The 16,079-nt window shown below is 43.9% G+C and overlaps 1 protein-coding gene across 3 annotated transcripts in view; it reads right to left on the bottom strand.

The window, feature by feature from the left end:
- RAB6A (RAB6A, member RAS oncogene family) overlaps positions 1-14,291 on the bottom strand; it is a 64,265-nt gene extending 49,974 nt beyond the window's left edge. The window contains exon 1 of one of the 3 annotated variants that reach the window (XM_052813071.1): positions 13,911-14,291. In XM_052813071.1, coding sequence (XP_052669031.1) covers positions 13,911-13,980 — 70 coding nt within the window. In that variant the 5' untranslated portion in view covers positions 13,981-14,291. The remainder of the gene's footprint in view (positions 1-13,910) is intronic. The other 2 variants (XM_052813070.1, XM_052813069.1) reach the window with 2 other exon arrangements.
- Between the last annotated feature and the right edge of the window lie 1,788 nt (positions 14,292-16,079).

Raw genomic sequence — 16,079 nt, 5'->3', positions numbered from 1 at the left:
GGTCCCTTCCAACTGAAATAGTCTAAAGACCCTGATCTTCACAGCATGACACTATTCGTAGAAATTTGAACTTCATCCTTCCTGCTTACTAGCTGCCCAAAGCACCTCTAAAAGTGCTAATTCAACAAAATTTTTCCATACTGTTATTCCTATACACTTAAAATTATTAATCATCTACCTTGCATTCTCAGCTCCAAATCTAGTCAGTACAGGATCTGAGTAGATTTATTTCTACTTTTTTGTAACAGGGAACTACTTCTCTCCTCCACTTTAAACATCTATACAGCCCTCTACGCCCTTCTGAGAGGGGTTCCAGCTCCCTACGAGAAAAAGCCAATATTCTCCTCTTCCCTATTCAAAATACCTGTATTACAGAAATCTCAGATTCTGGCCTCTTAAAGCAAACTGGAGAAGAATCTCAATGAAGCCTGTAATGAAAGAGCACAATACAGGCTTGTAAAGTGTTATTTTTTAAGAGAACCATCTGGATTATTAATTTCTGTAAAGTGTTACTGAAGGGGTTCTAATGTAATTTCTGTCTGAATAGCTGGAAGAATTCAGTGCATTGCAGGTTCACTTTTTATACTGCAACATCCCTTTATACATTATATATATATATAACTGTATACATAAAAGCCAAACAAAAGCACTCCCTCTCCCTAAACCACTAGCTTTTTAATTGTTTCAAGTATCCAGAAGTTTCTTCAGGTTTTGCAATTCTTTCTTTTAGAGCTCACCTATAAACTCCTTCCCAATTATCCAAAGCTGGCCTCTTCCCCACACCTCAGTACCACATGGTCACTGTTGGTGTGAATGCGTCTCCATCCTCTGCCATCCACAGAAGGTCTCTACACCACTGTGGCTAACTCTTAACCTGGAGTTCTGCCTCCACTATCTTCTCTTTGAAGTAAGGGCCAGATTCACTGCTGTGATAGGAATAACCAGAATTTTCCAAAAACAGCCCACCTGCCTCTCCCTATCCTATTGCCTTTGGAGAAAGCATGGGAAAGAAGTAATTTCTGCAAACAAAAGCAGCTGTATGTGCTTCTTTGACCTGAGTTTTTCCTGTAATATTTGATTATCTGAAGTTTGGTTCATCACCTTTTCCTGCAGATGATGCCTTCCTAATTAAACCCTGCTCTCTGCAGTCACTAAGAAATACAGCATTAGGACATTTGTCACCACTGCATCTGTCATTCTGCTTGAATATTATCTATCCTTGTCCTTTCTTCCTAACCCACAAGGCTTCTTTTAGGTTCCTTACAGCCACAGTTACCTGACACCATATTTCCACAATGCCTAGGCACAGCTGGATCCCCTCCTAATAAATCTTTTGATTCACAGTGCTAGTAGTTCAGGTAGACAACTTCTTCAGCCCAGTTGCAAGTCAGGCAAATATGGATACTGCCACTCTTCCTGCCAGGAGCTATTTGTGTAAACGGGAAGTTTGACACAAAAATCTTGATAACTATTACAAAGCATAGAGCCTTTAACCAAGTCCACTACAGGACTTCAAATGTTTATCTTCCAATTTCCCCTCTAAATAAGTATGCAGATTACAACCTCCGTCTTTGTCCTCTGTTTCCATGCAAACTCCCCCCTGCCCCATCTTAACTATTACTTGCATAATTTAATGAGCTAAAGTCAGACAGATTAAAAAAACTGCATTATACAATGCAACCAACACTAGCGAGTTAGAGAAAACTAGCTAAAATCCCATGCAGCAGATTGCAGTGGTGAGAGATTAAGTGGAGAGTAGATTAAGTCTGTCTCACAGGAGAAATTTCTCCTTCATGGTATCATGGTATACAACATGCAAGACTTTCTATAGCTACGGAACGTAATGTTAAGATGGCAATATCCTCAGGCAGAGAACAGCTGCAGAAGGGAGGAGATAAAATCAGCAGCCACCTGAGTATACACTTCTGGAGTGAAACATTCATGGTTTCTACTCTTTTTCAGCACTAAACATTATTCTAATGCAAGCTAAACCAGCATATGCTATCATCTAGCTCAGGGAATCCAGCCATCATTTCCCTGTACCACATGCTGAATGGAGTCCTTAAAACACGCTATCACTATCTTCCTAAATGTTTTGCCCTTGAAAGCACAACAAGCAATGCTAAGTGAGCCTTTTCAAGCAACGAATTAGAGAAGTTTCAGGAGACCTATTAAAATGCTAGGGATTACTACCAACTTCCCTTCCCTCCATCCTTTAACAAATTTAAGTTTTTCCTAATGTTTCCCCACCGCCATTATCCATGTGGCAAAACAAGCAAATACTTCTTCCTGCTCCCTCCTCTCCTGACTCCCTCCCCTATGCTGCCCCAAAGAAAATTCTGCCCTCTCACACTGTAGCAATTTTTGTCCTGCCTGGGGGGAAGGAGAAAAAAAGTACAAAAAGAAGAAAGAGAGCTCCACATAGCTTCCTCCTCAGTGACTCCATCTTATTCCCAGAACCTACCATCTTCTAGGCAGCTCTGGAAGGACTAAGACTTGACCTTTACTCTTTCCACACAAGGAGCTGCAGAACAGCTTCCGCAAGAGCTCTCTTCTCTCAAACTCATTCTTCAGGCAGACACACAGGTACTTCTTCAGAATGAAGCTCAAACAAGATCTTAAAATAGTCCTGATTTAAGGTCGATGCAGCCTGGCTTCTAAGGAGGCAGCTTGTAAGGAAGAGAAATGCACAGTACATTCTGTGCACTTTCATTAAGCGCACCTCTCCATAAAGTACAGTGCGAATTCAGTCAGCATTTGCTGATCCAAGTTGACAAGGATGTCTGTGGAGAATACCTGGGGACTGGTGCAAAAATAACCAGAGACATACACAATCCTCTGCACAACAATACACATGGGTTGGCCTATATGATGCAACTCCACAGCAACACAGGAGGAAAATAGCTGCTATCAAAATAGAGTAGAACATGTATACCAGTGCATGTTACAAGAGCAGCACAGGACCCTGTTTTTCAGTACCAAAAAAAAAAAACCAACCACGATTTATTTTTTTAGCAACAGAAACCAAAAAACATGTAGAACTTGAGAATAGCACAGTTTAAGAAGTTGCACACCCTGGTCTCCTCAGACTCTCGTATGAGTTCAGGCAACACATATACCTTATGTTAAGAATTCGAGATAAGTGTACTTTGACATCACACTACCCATTTCTCCTTCACAACTCTGCTCCTGAGCTGTGACAGCTTTCCTCCTGCACACTGGGGCAGAACAGAGGCCATCAGCATGGACACTTGACATTGCTGCTGCCTGCTCCCCCTGCACTGCAAATTAAGAACTTCAAGCTCAAATGATGTTAATCTGGCAAACTAAGCAATGTTAATCCAGCACAACAATTTTCAGCCTTTCAATGTGCAGGCCTCTAAACTTCCTAACTGAGACAGAGACCCCTCTGTAGGGAGTTCAAGCCAGCTGACAAAAAACTTGTCCTCCTCAGTTGCATTTCACAAATGCCTTGGAAAGAGGCCATGGAGCCTGAGGGGTTTGCAGATCCAAGGTTTAATGCTCATCCAGAAGAATTTATTTTAAAAGTTAGTCTTTAAAAGATAGGAATTTGGTTCCAAATAGTCAATGGAACAAGTTTTTTGGTTTTGTTTCTTTTATTCTGACCTCTTCTAGAAAAAGGCTATTCCAAAAAGAATTGTAGGGTTCAACTATAGAAAAAAAGAAAGTGCTTATATGAGAAATTGGGTTTGGAGCAGGATATTCTTTAGAGGAGAATTATCTACACTCCAGCTGGGATACAGTATCTTGAAATAAATATTCTCCTCCAGCAGTATTTTCCAGAGGAACAATCCCTTCATATAAGGGCTCTAAGGACATAATACTAGTTAAGTTCCTATTTAACTGTAATATTTACTCTCCGAGACACACAGAAAACACTTATTTCTAACTCTAGCAATTCCCTGGATAAACGTGCACAGGAGGTAATTTCGGGTCTTCAGGCTGTCATACCTACAAAACCAGCTTTAAGTGCACCACAGGGTTCTTCGAGGACCTCAAAGACATACTACCAAACACAGAAGGTCACATTTGTTTGCCATTAAGATACATAAAAAAGCTGCCACCAAGTACAGTAAATACTATGTGACACCTGGTTGCCGTCTTCCACTGTGTGGCTGATGGTGGCAGTGGGGAATCAACTACTGAAATCAAAGCAGCACAGAGATACAATGTAAAAGCAGATTCTTGAGTCAGGGATTTTAGGTTAATGCCTGAAAAGCATCAAACTGGTGAAAAAGCATAGAGCTGTTTTGAAACTCCTTAAAAGCATTTCATGTAGGACACTTCTTCCCTCCTTCCACTTTCCAAAGGGTAAAGCTGGAAAGCCTTTTCTCTTCCTGGGACCAAGGCTCCAGAGACAGCCCTAGCCCAGGATACATGCTCCTCCACCTTCCAACGGGCACAGTTCTGACTTGTGACACGCTGGAAACAACAAGGACTGATTTAACCTGAAACAAAGCAGGCAAAGCCAGATGTCGAATCTTTGTCTCATTCTTAGCTGTGCAAGTCTTGCACAGATGACAACAACCATTTAAAACATCATCCGCACAATTCCATAGGGAAATTTTTCTCTACATGTCAGGACTTGCTGGAGGGAATGGATGTAGTAATTAGCACAAGGCTCCTCTTGAGTTTACTATATATTCTGCAGTTCAATGATTTGGGGGAAAACCCAGCTGTCTTCCAGAGAAGAGGAAAAAAAAAAACCCTCTTGTATTTTTAAGCAAAATTGTAGAATTCCTAAGGCCAAGACTGTATTTAACTGTAAATTACTTGCTGTGACAGCATAAAAAGTCCACCAAGACTACAGATATAAACAGAAGCAACCTATCGGCCCGTTGCACTCTTGAACAGAGAGGGAGAAAAATAATTTTTTAACACCAAACCAGCAGATGATTACAAGATTGTGACGCTTTCACTGGGAAAAGCTTTTCTGAAGTCTGCTGTTACACTACAGCATCCAAATAAAGAGGTAAATTTTATGGGACACAAGCTTTTGATTTGCCTACTGTTTATGCAGTTTCAGGAAAAAAACTATCCCTTTCTCCAAGTCACACTGAGGTTTAAGAGCAACTAAAAATAAAAGAGTGGTAAAGAACTGTGGTCACAAAGTTAATTGTATGATGGTGGATAAAAGCCACTTCAATGACTGCTCACCAAAAAAAGGCCAAAGATAACTCAACTAGGAAAGAAAAATGGGAAGTTGAAAGAGCAGAAAGAATAGGAATATAATTTTGAATACACACAGAACTGATATCAAGAGGCAGCTTGGAAAGCTGAGAAGGAATTACAAGAACCTGAACTGGTGGGTGGGTCTGGAAGAGACCCAGCCTGTGAAGACCTCTTTGTAAGGCAAACTGAGGTCAGGAAGAGAAAAAAACAACCTTAGGATTTCATTGAGATGATACACCAAACTCAAACTTTCCTCGGCCATTTTAATTTGAGCCTCCTCCAGCTGTTTTCAGCTGCTATGCTGAAAGATTCACCTACAGCTTTATCCAAGTAAGCAGCAGAAGCTCAGCTTTAGTAAAGCCATCCTAGCTTTTATGCAGACAAGTGATTTTTCAGCCATTTTGAGTGAGCCAAGGACACAATACTCAAAAACTGCTTCAGCAGCAAATGCATCAATCTGAAACCAGGGGAAGGGGGGAAAAAAAAAAAAATCAGGTAATACAGACAAGAAAAATAAGGCAGCAAACCTCTAGCATGAGGACCTGCCCTACTGCTGCCTAGTAAAGTCAAAAAGGGGTCAGAACTTCCTTTGAAAGAGAAGACACTGCAGCACGGTGTTTCACCACCAATTAATTCCGTTATACATGAAAGTTAAGCCCTGTTCATCTACTTTCACAACACTGACTGCATTCATCAGGAAACATTACCTGCAGATTCAGTTGCTTTTCCAAAAGCAAGTGCTCTCCACTCACTGCATTTCTAATCAAATGCCCTCTACCGTGGTTCTGAGTTTGTGCTGCTCTCGCCAAGATTTATTGACCTCCGTGTGCATGCTATGCTTTTGCTCACAGCACTTGCAATAAATTTTGTTCTCTTCATTTCCTCCGCCACCTCAGACATCCACTGAATGATTCAATCACTCATCTAGTTCAGATTCCTCTGCTAAGCCTTCCTTCTGTCAGGCCATAAAAAAAAATCCTCCCATGACTGACAAGTAGGGTTTCTCACGACCATTTCTGTGCCAGCAGAAGAGGACAGAGTCAGTAATGAGTGAATATTTTCTACTCCCAGAGAAGGCAACATCTTCATTAAAACAAATGAAGTGCCTGGCCCTACAAGCTGCAGAGAAACACTTCTGCGCTCAGATTAATACAATGCTGCCTGCCCATTTCTGTGCAGAGAGCTTCAGAGCCTCTGCAGAGCCGAGCTCTCGACTTGTTAGCAGGAATTCACTCTGCCCAACTCCAGCAGCTACTTAGACCCCCTTGGCAGAGATCAAACTGACAGGAATCTTGTCAGTCCTGCATCAGCCGCTGCTTGGAGCTTTGCCGGTGAGACTGCACCTACTGAGGGCCCCTCTCCTTTTAGCTACACATCTATTCTGCATTTAATTTCCCTTCCCTTTGTGTTGCACATATCAAGAACATTAAGAAAATGAACTGGCTGTAACTCAAACCTAGACAGAGACAAGTACAGGAAGTGTAGCAGGAAGCATTTAGAGGAATGGAATAAACTGGCCTCTGCATTAATTACAGAAATGTTGGAGTGAGGGGGTTTTTTTTGATGCACCAATTGCCGATTGCTCTCCTAGAAGCAAATCACTAAAAAAGTCACTTAACAGTATAAATGGCATTCATTTATATGGTCGCAAACGTTAACAGTACAGAGGTTTAAGTGGTCACAATTCAAGACATAGAGGAGACCAAGTGAAAGTTAAGAACATTTTCTCATTAGCAGGTTTACCCACTGGTGCAGCTAGTTCTGGCCATGTCTGAAGACAAATAGCTACCTGCTTGTCAGTATTGCTCCAGTATTTCTTCCCAACTCTTTCAGTTCTGGGCAATATGCTTTAGATTTAAACCAAAGCCTTAATTCTGTGTGTTGATGACACCTACACATGTCTGGATGAGAGAACACTACGAGCCTGCAAATCTCAGAATAGCTGTGTGGCATCTCCAGGGGATACTGGCAGCTAGTCAAGTCATGGAAACTTAAAAGTATGCCCCAACTCTGTGCACTAAAATGGAAGCAACTACCATGGGTGATATCAGTGTGCACCTGTACTTAGCCAGGCACCTGCACTCATGAAATTAGCCAAGGTCAAGCAGGATTCGCTTGCAGAGTTACCAGTTAAGACTCCAGCACAGCAGAGACTGGCATTTCCAGCTCTGGTCCTTGTGATGGGACTAAAGGAGGAAGTTACAACGTGGACAAAAATGCCCTAAGAGAAGGAAAGGGACTTTGGAGCACATACTCTCTTTAACTGGTTCTCATCACTATCAAGAGTCTCAAGGATTTTGTGTTTGGCTTTGTAAAAATACTTTAAAAGTCAAACTTCAGGACATCACACAATGTATTCCTCAGCCTCCCTTGTGCACACTGTAACTAAACCTGTTAGCATCACACTGGGTATGCCATAAGTCCAAGAAGTCTTTTCAAAACATACAGCGCACTGGGAAACCATGCCCTGGCATTCTGGCAGCACTGACTCATTGCGGTTTACAGCCCTCCAGCAGAAGGAACGTGCTAACAGGGAACAAAAAAGGAAAGTTACACCCTTGTTCTAAAAAGTCAAATTAAACAAATGGCACTATTGTGCTGTACAGCTGATTAAGGACTTCCTTCCCAATTTAAAGATTGAACTCTGTTTGACAGACTCAACAGGAGGCAGCCAAAAGCAAGCAAGGGGCTCAAGAACTCGGTGGCACAAAAAAACAGGTCCATGTATCCCACAGGGGGAGGCTTCAGCAGCATGTTTTATAATCACATTGAGTTGCATACAATATCAGGAGTAGGAAGCCTTTCCACTTAAACCCCCAATTTTGATCCTGCTTTGCATTTAGGGTTGGTTATTTTCTTAAGTTGGTATTTTTACTGGTTGACAACCAATGAGAGGCAATTTCCATCTCAAAAGATCTTAGCCATTCAGTATGCCCTTTGCACTAAGTTTGATATTTTTTAAGTATAATATATGTACATAGCCACCCTCCCCAAAGTTACTGAACCATTACATAGTTCACATGGATGAAAAGAATTTATTTAGATTTAGTTTCATGTAATATTTGCTTCCCAGATTAGCTGCTTTTTTTGTGATGCACCAGGCCACATTTGGGTAAGAGTTAAATACTACTGAAACACACAAAAAAGTCAATTTTTTTCAGTTAATATTACTCAAATATTCCAAAACATATTTAGTCCATCATGCTTCGAACATAAAAAGAAAATATCCGATGTAAAGTAATTGATTCAATTGTTCACTGTCCCTGGGCCCTTCAATATATTGGAGCCAGAAGAGTTTGTTTTGTGCTGAAGGGAAAAGAAAGAATCCATTTAGCTTTCCAACTTTGTGTAAGCTCAGTAAATAAATCAAGAAAACAGACCTGAAAAATTCTTTCACTGCCAGTCCGTATTTTGACTGCTGTTTGTTTGCTGAGACACACATTTTTAATTTAGACTACTTCCATAAATAATTTATATTGATGTGTCAAACTCATAATCATTTTGATTATATCAGTTAATTTTCAAAATAGTGCTTTTAGTCTTGTCCTGTCCTGCTCCATACCAGAAGAGACACATCAGAGCTCCCATACTCTTTCAGAAACACATTCGTCTGTCACACGGTAAGTGTTCTTGCAGGTTACAGGACTCACAGGTGAGTTTTGGAGATTGTCTTGAAAAATCTGATGGTTCACACAGAGGCAGCAAAATTCAATTTCTTCTGGGCCATGTTTCAAACCATTGACAGTTTTTGCTGGTTTTGGTTTGTTGGTTTGGGGTTTTTCTTAAACAGTAGTGTATACAACAGGTACTTGTACATGCATGAACATAACAAATGTCTTTAAACACCTGGACTAAATTATCAGGTAAATAGGAAGGTAGCTACTTCCTCAAACTGAGTATGGAAGACAGATTTTTTAATGATCAGTGAAGTTAAGAAGAATGGCTGACAACTGTCGGCTCTAATAATTTCCAAATGCTAGATATTCTGCTAAGGTGGCCTCAGATGAGGTTCCTCACCTTTGTTTCTCTGTTTGTCCCATTTACAGCTTCAGCAAAAGCCTCAGACATCAGCTTCGCAAAACCTGGATCATGTGCCAAGAAAGTGTCAAGTACCACCAAACACCCCAACAGCTGCAGATACAAAATCCATTATTTTAAATCGAGGGATAAGAAGATCCTTTCCTTCCAAGTTCACAAATTATTTTTCAGATACAGAGAGAAAAACACACCAAAGTGCAGAAAGGCGCAGCTATTATTCCTTTGAAGAAAAGATCTATCTCCTTCAGAGGCTTCCACAAATAGACAGGGATCAAAAGGCACCATGAGAACAGGCACCACAAAACATTTAAGTCTTTTTCTCCAAGTCTGACGTTCTTCTTCCAGACATTGCTATAGGAAAGGCTATTTCAGAAATGAAGAAGAGAAAGAACTGGGGCAATAGTCAGCCTCCAGATGTACCCAAGAAAATTAAGTTCAGCAACTCATGGAAAACGCATATAGTCCAAATATAAACCCAAATATCTGAACACCCTGCCACAGGAAAACCAAGACACTAGGAAATTAACAGGAGGGAAGGGGATAAGATTTTAAACCACTGGCGGAACAAGTTACAGCTCTCTGGAGCTCGTAAAGCTGAGAATTCCTTAAAAAGGGAGTTTTAAGTTGCACAGGGATGCCAGTCTGCAAACGGGCTGAACTGTGACCAGTGTTACACCAGCTTCATGTTACACACGAACCACCTGCAGTTCCCCAGTTATCTAATAAGACACATCAGACTGTTCAGCAGTGCCTGTACCAACATTGTTATGCAACAGTATAGTTCATTAATGGTTTCCAAACAGTTACATTCCTCAAGTTATTATCTGGTACTTATCAGTTTTTTCAATATTAAAAATCTTGGTTCCTGATAGAGAAAATTAGAACAAATTAACATTTTTTAAGATCTTATGCAATACAGAAATGCCAGTAGAAGTAGACAACAGGGACTTATTTTGCTTTCTGTACATATTAATAATGCCCTTCAGACTTGCTCACCAATAAAAGCTGCAGCATAAACCCACGTGATGAAAGAATATTTCTGTTGTGGTACCCCAGCATTCAGTTCTGCTCACTCAATCAAAAAATCGATTTATTAAGAAGCAGAAGTGCTCCTATGCACGGCAGAACTAAAGATGTTATTAATATTTGAATATATACCATATTTACTGCAAGCTACCCTAACACAGGTGATGTATACACTAACTGATGTGACCCAGAAATTAGAATTTCTTAAACTTGAGGCATTAGGACTGATGCAAATCACCTGATAAAAGAAGATCAAAGGCAGTAAGAAGCATATTTTTTTCCCCACATACACAATAGCTCTATCTAATCCCTCAGCACAGAGCTCTCTCTGCTTTTTCAGTAAAGATTAGCATATTTAAAACTGCTAAACTGTATAATCTTCAATCATTGAGAAAAGTAATTCAATTAAGGCAAGCGCTGGTGAAGTTGCCTTCTTGCTAGCCACCCAATGCTATATCCTTGTACTACAAGTTAAAAAAAAAAATAAATAAGAGAGAGAGAAAGAAAGAGAAGCTTCTTCTAGCTGGACACAGATTATGTTGCAGGCTCGTGATGAATCCACAGTACATGCGGCAAGTACCCAGGCTCGGCTGGGGAGGGGCATGGGGGACACAAGAACCATATTGCTATTGAGAGGCAATGACTTGCAGTAAATCCTGAAAGGAGCTGTGAGTGACCTGATGTCATTTAGCCAACACACACCACCAGTGACCGACTGATCAGCACGGGCAGGACCCACGGACAGAGAGCTGCAGCGATGTGTCAGCTTGCTCGCCATGGCACCAAGCACTCAAGGAGTTGGTGCAATAAAGGCAGAAATGGCAGACAATGCGAGTAACAGACATGGGAGACAAGAAGATTTTGGGGATCGGGGAGGAAGGAAAGAAGGGACTTTTTAAAAAAAAAAAATCAGCATCTTAGCACGGGAAAGAGAATCTGCAGCTAGTGGTGAACAGCATAACTAGGAAGAATCACTGCAGTCCACACGAACGCCTAGGTATACGACACTGAACTCCCACAATATGGCCGAGGATACCAGCAAAAATGAGACACTGCATCCACTGTGCAATCCCACTTTCAAATAAGAATAAAACATCTGGAGATGCTTCCAGATCTCACATGGAATGATATTTGTCTCTGATATCTGTCATTGCTCACACAATGGCATGGAAGGGCTGTAAAGCCTGCACAGTAATGAACTCCAGTTAAGAATTTCTTAGCCGTAAAATACACATTCATTGAAGAGCCTGTATACAGTCAGCACAGAAGGTCTGATATTAGCCAGCTTTGGTTGCTGAGGCAGCTAATCGACATCGTAGCCCTTCATAACATTTCATTTGTCATTGTGAAGTCCCCGAATGTAAATGAAACAGAAGCATTCAGCCTCCCTACCAGCAGCAGTAGGGTATCTTTAATTATGGCCTTCCAACAGGGCAGACAACCTTTTAGCTAAACAGGAAGCGAATGCAGCAATCCAGTGCAACAGTTGTACAAAGAGATCTTCTCGTTTATGAAAGCTGCTATTATAAAAACTTTATTTCTACATTTCCCATAACCTTCAAAACAAATGACAAAGGGAGCTATGTCTAAGCATAGCCCACTTGAACTCCCTTTGCAGCATCAGAGATGCTTCTGTAATTATCTCCATCATAGAGAAGAACATTATTAGGGCATTTATTCTTCCAGGAGCCATTTGTAATGGGAGCTATACACCCTTTGGTCAGTAAAAAAAATTAGACAGAATGACATCGTGACAGCAATATCTACAGAGATTCAAGCTGAATTCAGAAAAAGCCGTTTCTCCATCAGAGACGAGAATCATCCGAGTGCTGTGTTGGAGCATGCCCATGCTGCAGCACCCATGGGCTGTGTGGACACACCAAGGGCTACGCTGCCATTGGCATCGCCACGTTTAGCACCGAGTTCAGCGCAGATCAGTCACGGAGTCATCGCTCAGGATCCGAGACAAAGGCAGGTCTGAAACCCACACCGCAGCTGCTAGCTGGGCCCTAACAAGCTAGATTCAAATCAGCCTGAACCCATCCATAAGCCACAGTCAAGACAGCAGTTGCAGTGCTATGTATATTTAGTTAGAAGTATTTTGCTACGCTATACCCATAAAATCCCTTCTCTCCTCTCCAGATTTGATCCTACAAACAGGATTTAAAACCTTCCAGTATGAACACAGATGATTAGCCAAGAGGGGAAAAAAATGACAAAGACTAGAGGAAGCAGATATCTGATGTTATATCTGCTAGATTAGGCAAGAAATCCACGTGTAAACTAAGAGCTGCTGAAATTTAAGATCTGCACCAGGTGCTGCAACCTTCCATGGAGGTATTTGAAAAGCTTCATGAAATCGAAGCTCAGAAGTACAGTAAAATAAGCCAAGCATTTTGCAAACTCATAGCTAATACTTAAGATTCCTGTTATCAAATACCTTGGGGGGGGGGCTGTTATCAAATACCTTGGGAGGGGGGTTGGGGGGAGCATCTTTTACACATGACCCTCTTCCAAAATCCTCATAAAATGGCTGGCCAAATAGCACCTCACCAACTAGATCAGGTGACTTACCCAAAAAAAAAAATACCCAAGTTGAACTTGTGCTCTCTGAATCCCTAATATGAAGGGAAGCTGTTCCAACACCAAAAAATAAAACAAAAAAGAAATGAAAGGAACAGACTAAAGGAAACCACCAATGTATAAGTAAATAATTTTAATAGCAGCCTTATCACCAAGCTCATCTACGTACGAGTGAGGAAACACTAAGATATAAGTCATTTGGGGAAGAAAAAAAAAAAAAGACAGACTAGTATTTCATCATCTCCTACCACATAAGAGACCAAAGGTGGCTGAGGGAACAAATACCCCACCCTGAGACAGAAAATGTTTTGCACCTACTCATTATGTCCAAGACCGCTCAATATCTGACCAGGATTACACAAAGCATCTGACAAATGAGCATTTTTTCAGAAAAGTCTCCTAAGTGGAAGATTTGAAATGCAGTATTGGAGATAGAGGCCTTCTACTGAGGGCGGAGGAGACATCGTTTGGGTTTGGGGTTTTTTTATTCCAAAGACAGGAAAGAAAATCTCATTGACTGAATTAAATATTTAGAGCGTTGGACCCGCTTTGCCAAGACGTAACTCCATTTTCGAAAAACGCTATATTTACACAGAAAACACCAGGGATTGAGACTCCTGCCCCCCCCAAAAAACAGAGGAGCTGAGATCAAATGAATCAGCAACTGTTTCTGGAGATGTGGCCGCTGGGCTTCGGTGGGATTTTTCGTTTTTTTTTTTAAACCATAGCTGAACCACGCTCGGTCTCTCCCTGTCCACCGATGGAGCTGCGACCACCAGGCAGAGCAGTCTCTGCAAGGGGGAGGCAAACGCCCCGAGGCAGCCCCCCACCCCACGGAAAGCGTCGGGGAGGGGGCGGCAGACCCCCATTTCCCCTCATAACGTGGGGTTACGGCACAGCCGCCCCCTCACACACGGAGAATGAAGGGGGGGGGGGGGGAAATCCCCTCAGACGCGACCCCAGCCCCCACCAGGGTGGGTCCGCCGCGGCGGGGGGGGAGGAACCCGCCCCGCCGCCGCTCTCCTGAGGGAGACCCGAACCGATCCGAGCCGGGCCGGGCGGTGACTCACCGCTCTGCTCGCCCAGGAACACCAGCTTGAATTTCCGCAGCGGGTTGCCGAAGTCGCCGCCCGCCGACATGATGAAGGAGCCGCCGCCGCCGCCCCGCGCTCGCTTCGCTCCGCTCCCCGCGGCGGGACCCGCGACCGCTCTTCACTCGCTTTCTTTCCGCTTTCCGCCCCCCACCCCCCCTACAACGAAGGCTGTGGGACCGGGCGTGCAGCCCCGGTGGAAGCGCAACCGGCTGGGCGAGGTGTCTCCGCCGCCGCCGCCGCCGCCGCCGCCGCTCCCCTCAGGGCCGGGCTCCTTCCCCCGCGCCTCACACCGCGGCCGCGCGCGCCCGCCCTCGCTCCGCTCCACACCCGCGCAGGCGCGCCGCCGACCCGACCCGTCTCGTCCGCTCGCTTGGACGTCGCGCTGCGTGGCCCGCCCGCCGCGCGGTGGGCCAATCACAGAGGGAGGGGCGGGGTGATATGGGAGAGGGCGGGGCTTGCCGGCCTCTGCTTCTGAGCTGTGGGTGCGATCACTCTGGAGCTTAACGATGGGTGCGTGGGTTTTCTGGACGCTGGGGTGGTATCCCGCTCGCTGAAATCGCTGAGGCGGGGGGGCCCAAAGGCGTGAGGAACAAGCAAAGTCCTTAAGACCAGAGGCCTAACCCTAAACTGATGCACATGTTCCTGTCAGAGGAGCATCTCTTGGGGACGCTCACTCCACGATGTCCCCAGCAGATCCCTCACAGCAGGGTGACATTTCCCAGGGAAGTCAATGATTCCCACTGTCACCCTTTTGTGGAGTCGTTCGGAAACAGCTCGGCGCTCCCCCCCTGCCTGGAGGAGAGGACAGAACTCCACCTGGGGGCCAGCTCTCCCTTTAGCTATTCTTTGCCCATTTCTCCCCACTTTGCATGCCCTCGAGGTTCAGCGGGTGAGGAGGCTCCCAGCTGCATCCTGTCCCCTCCTGTTTAAAACTTGGCTTCAGGATGTCTCTTGTCCACCAGCCTTGCTCCCTCCTCTCCCACACTGGTGCAATCCTGCACCGATCGATACTCTGTTGCTTGAATTTGAACGCAAAACGTGATTTTTCAGAAGTGCTCACCCCCCATGGGCTTCCCAGGGCTTCAGCTGGTGCTGGCATCGCCTGCCACTCCCAGGAATATCTCAGCTGAAACAAGAACGTGTTCAATGACGGAGCCCTCCGGGGTCTGCATCTCCTGCCCCATGGTCGTATTCATGTTGATGTTGGTGCAAATCTCTTGCGATCCATTCAACAAGGTCCAAATAATGCTTCATGGGGTATTTTCCACCTGGAAACGGGTAGGTTTTCCACCATTTACCCATCTGGGAGATTGCTCCAGAGCCTCTCTGCTCTGATGGTCAGGGAAATGGCATCCACCGCCCGTTTAGTCCCCCCAAAATGTAGTCGCTGCCAGTGAATACTGTTCTCTTGTGCCCTCTCACATCTCAACACCTTCCTCTCAAAGGCCCAAGGGCTATGTCTCAGCGCTGCATCTCTTCTGCTAGAGGGACAAGACACCCCCAAATCCGTCTCCTCTTTGAAAAAGATCATGGGTTGAAACTAATATTATTCCATCTCCATGTGACCCGCTGTCCTGGATTTGTAAATGGTCCATGTAGCCAGAGGGGGCACAGGCTCTCGGCAAGGATTTGCTTGCAGGTAGGTCACCCTGGGCCATGAACGTCCTTTGTTCGGTGTCTCCAGCAGCGGTCTCTGTGCTCTGTCTCTGCCTGGTGAATGGAAACACTCCCCGCTCCGGGGACACGAGTCTCACCCCTACCAGCGCCCGCAACCCAGGTGCAGAATTAGACGGCATTTTGAAAACCGAACAGTCTACACTTTCTATTTTTGATCATTTCATTTGTACTCCCTCAACATGATTAACTGCTTCTCCAAAGGGTTTTTTTTTTCCAGGCCTTGAACTGCCAGTGAACTGAAAGAGAAAATGTGTCTTTAATAAGGTGGTTACATTTAAATAAGTTTTAATAAAGATATGAGCAGGAGCTCGCATTCAGCTTTGCACCCGGCATTTGGGAGTGCTTCCCCCTTGCTGTGGCACTGGTCGTGTGGCTGCTCTCCTACACCACCAGGAAAGGGAATCCAGACTGGCAGAGACCTGACTTAACTAATTCCAACATCATTTTAAATACATATATTTTCCTTGG

This window comes from Harpia harpyja, chromosome 17, assembly GCF_026419915.1.
Source record: "Harpia harpyja isolate bHarHar1 chromosome 17, bHarHar1 primary haplotype, whole genome shotgun sequence".
NCBI classification, from domain to species: Eukaryota; Metazoa; Chordata; class Aves; order Accipitriformes; family Accipitridae; genus Harpia; species Harpia harpyja.
This window is presented reverse-complemented; position numbering and strand designations above follow the sequence as displayed.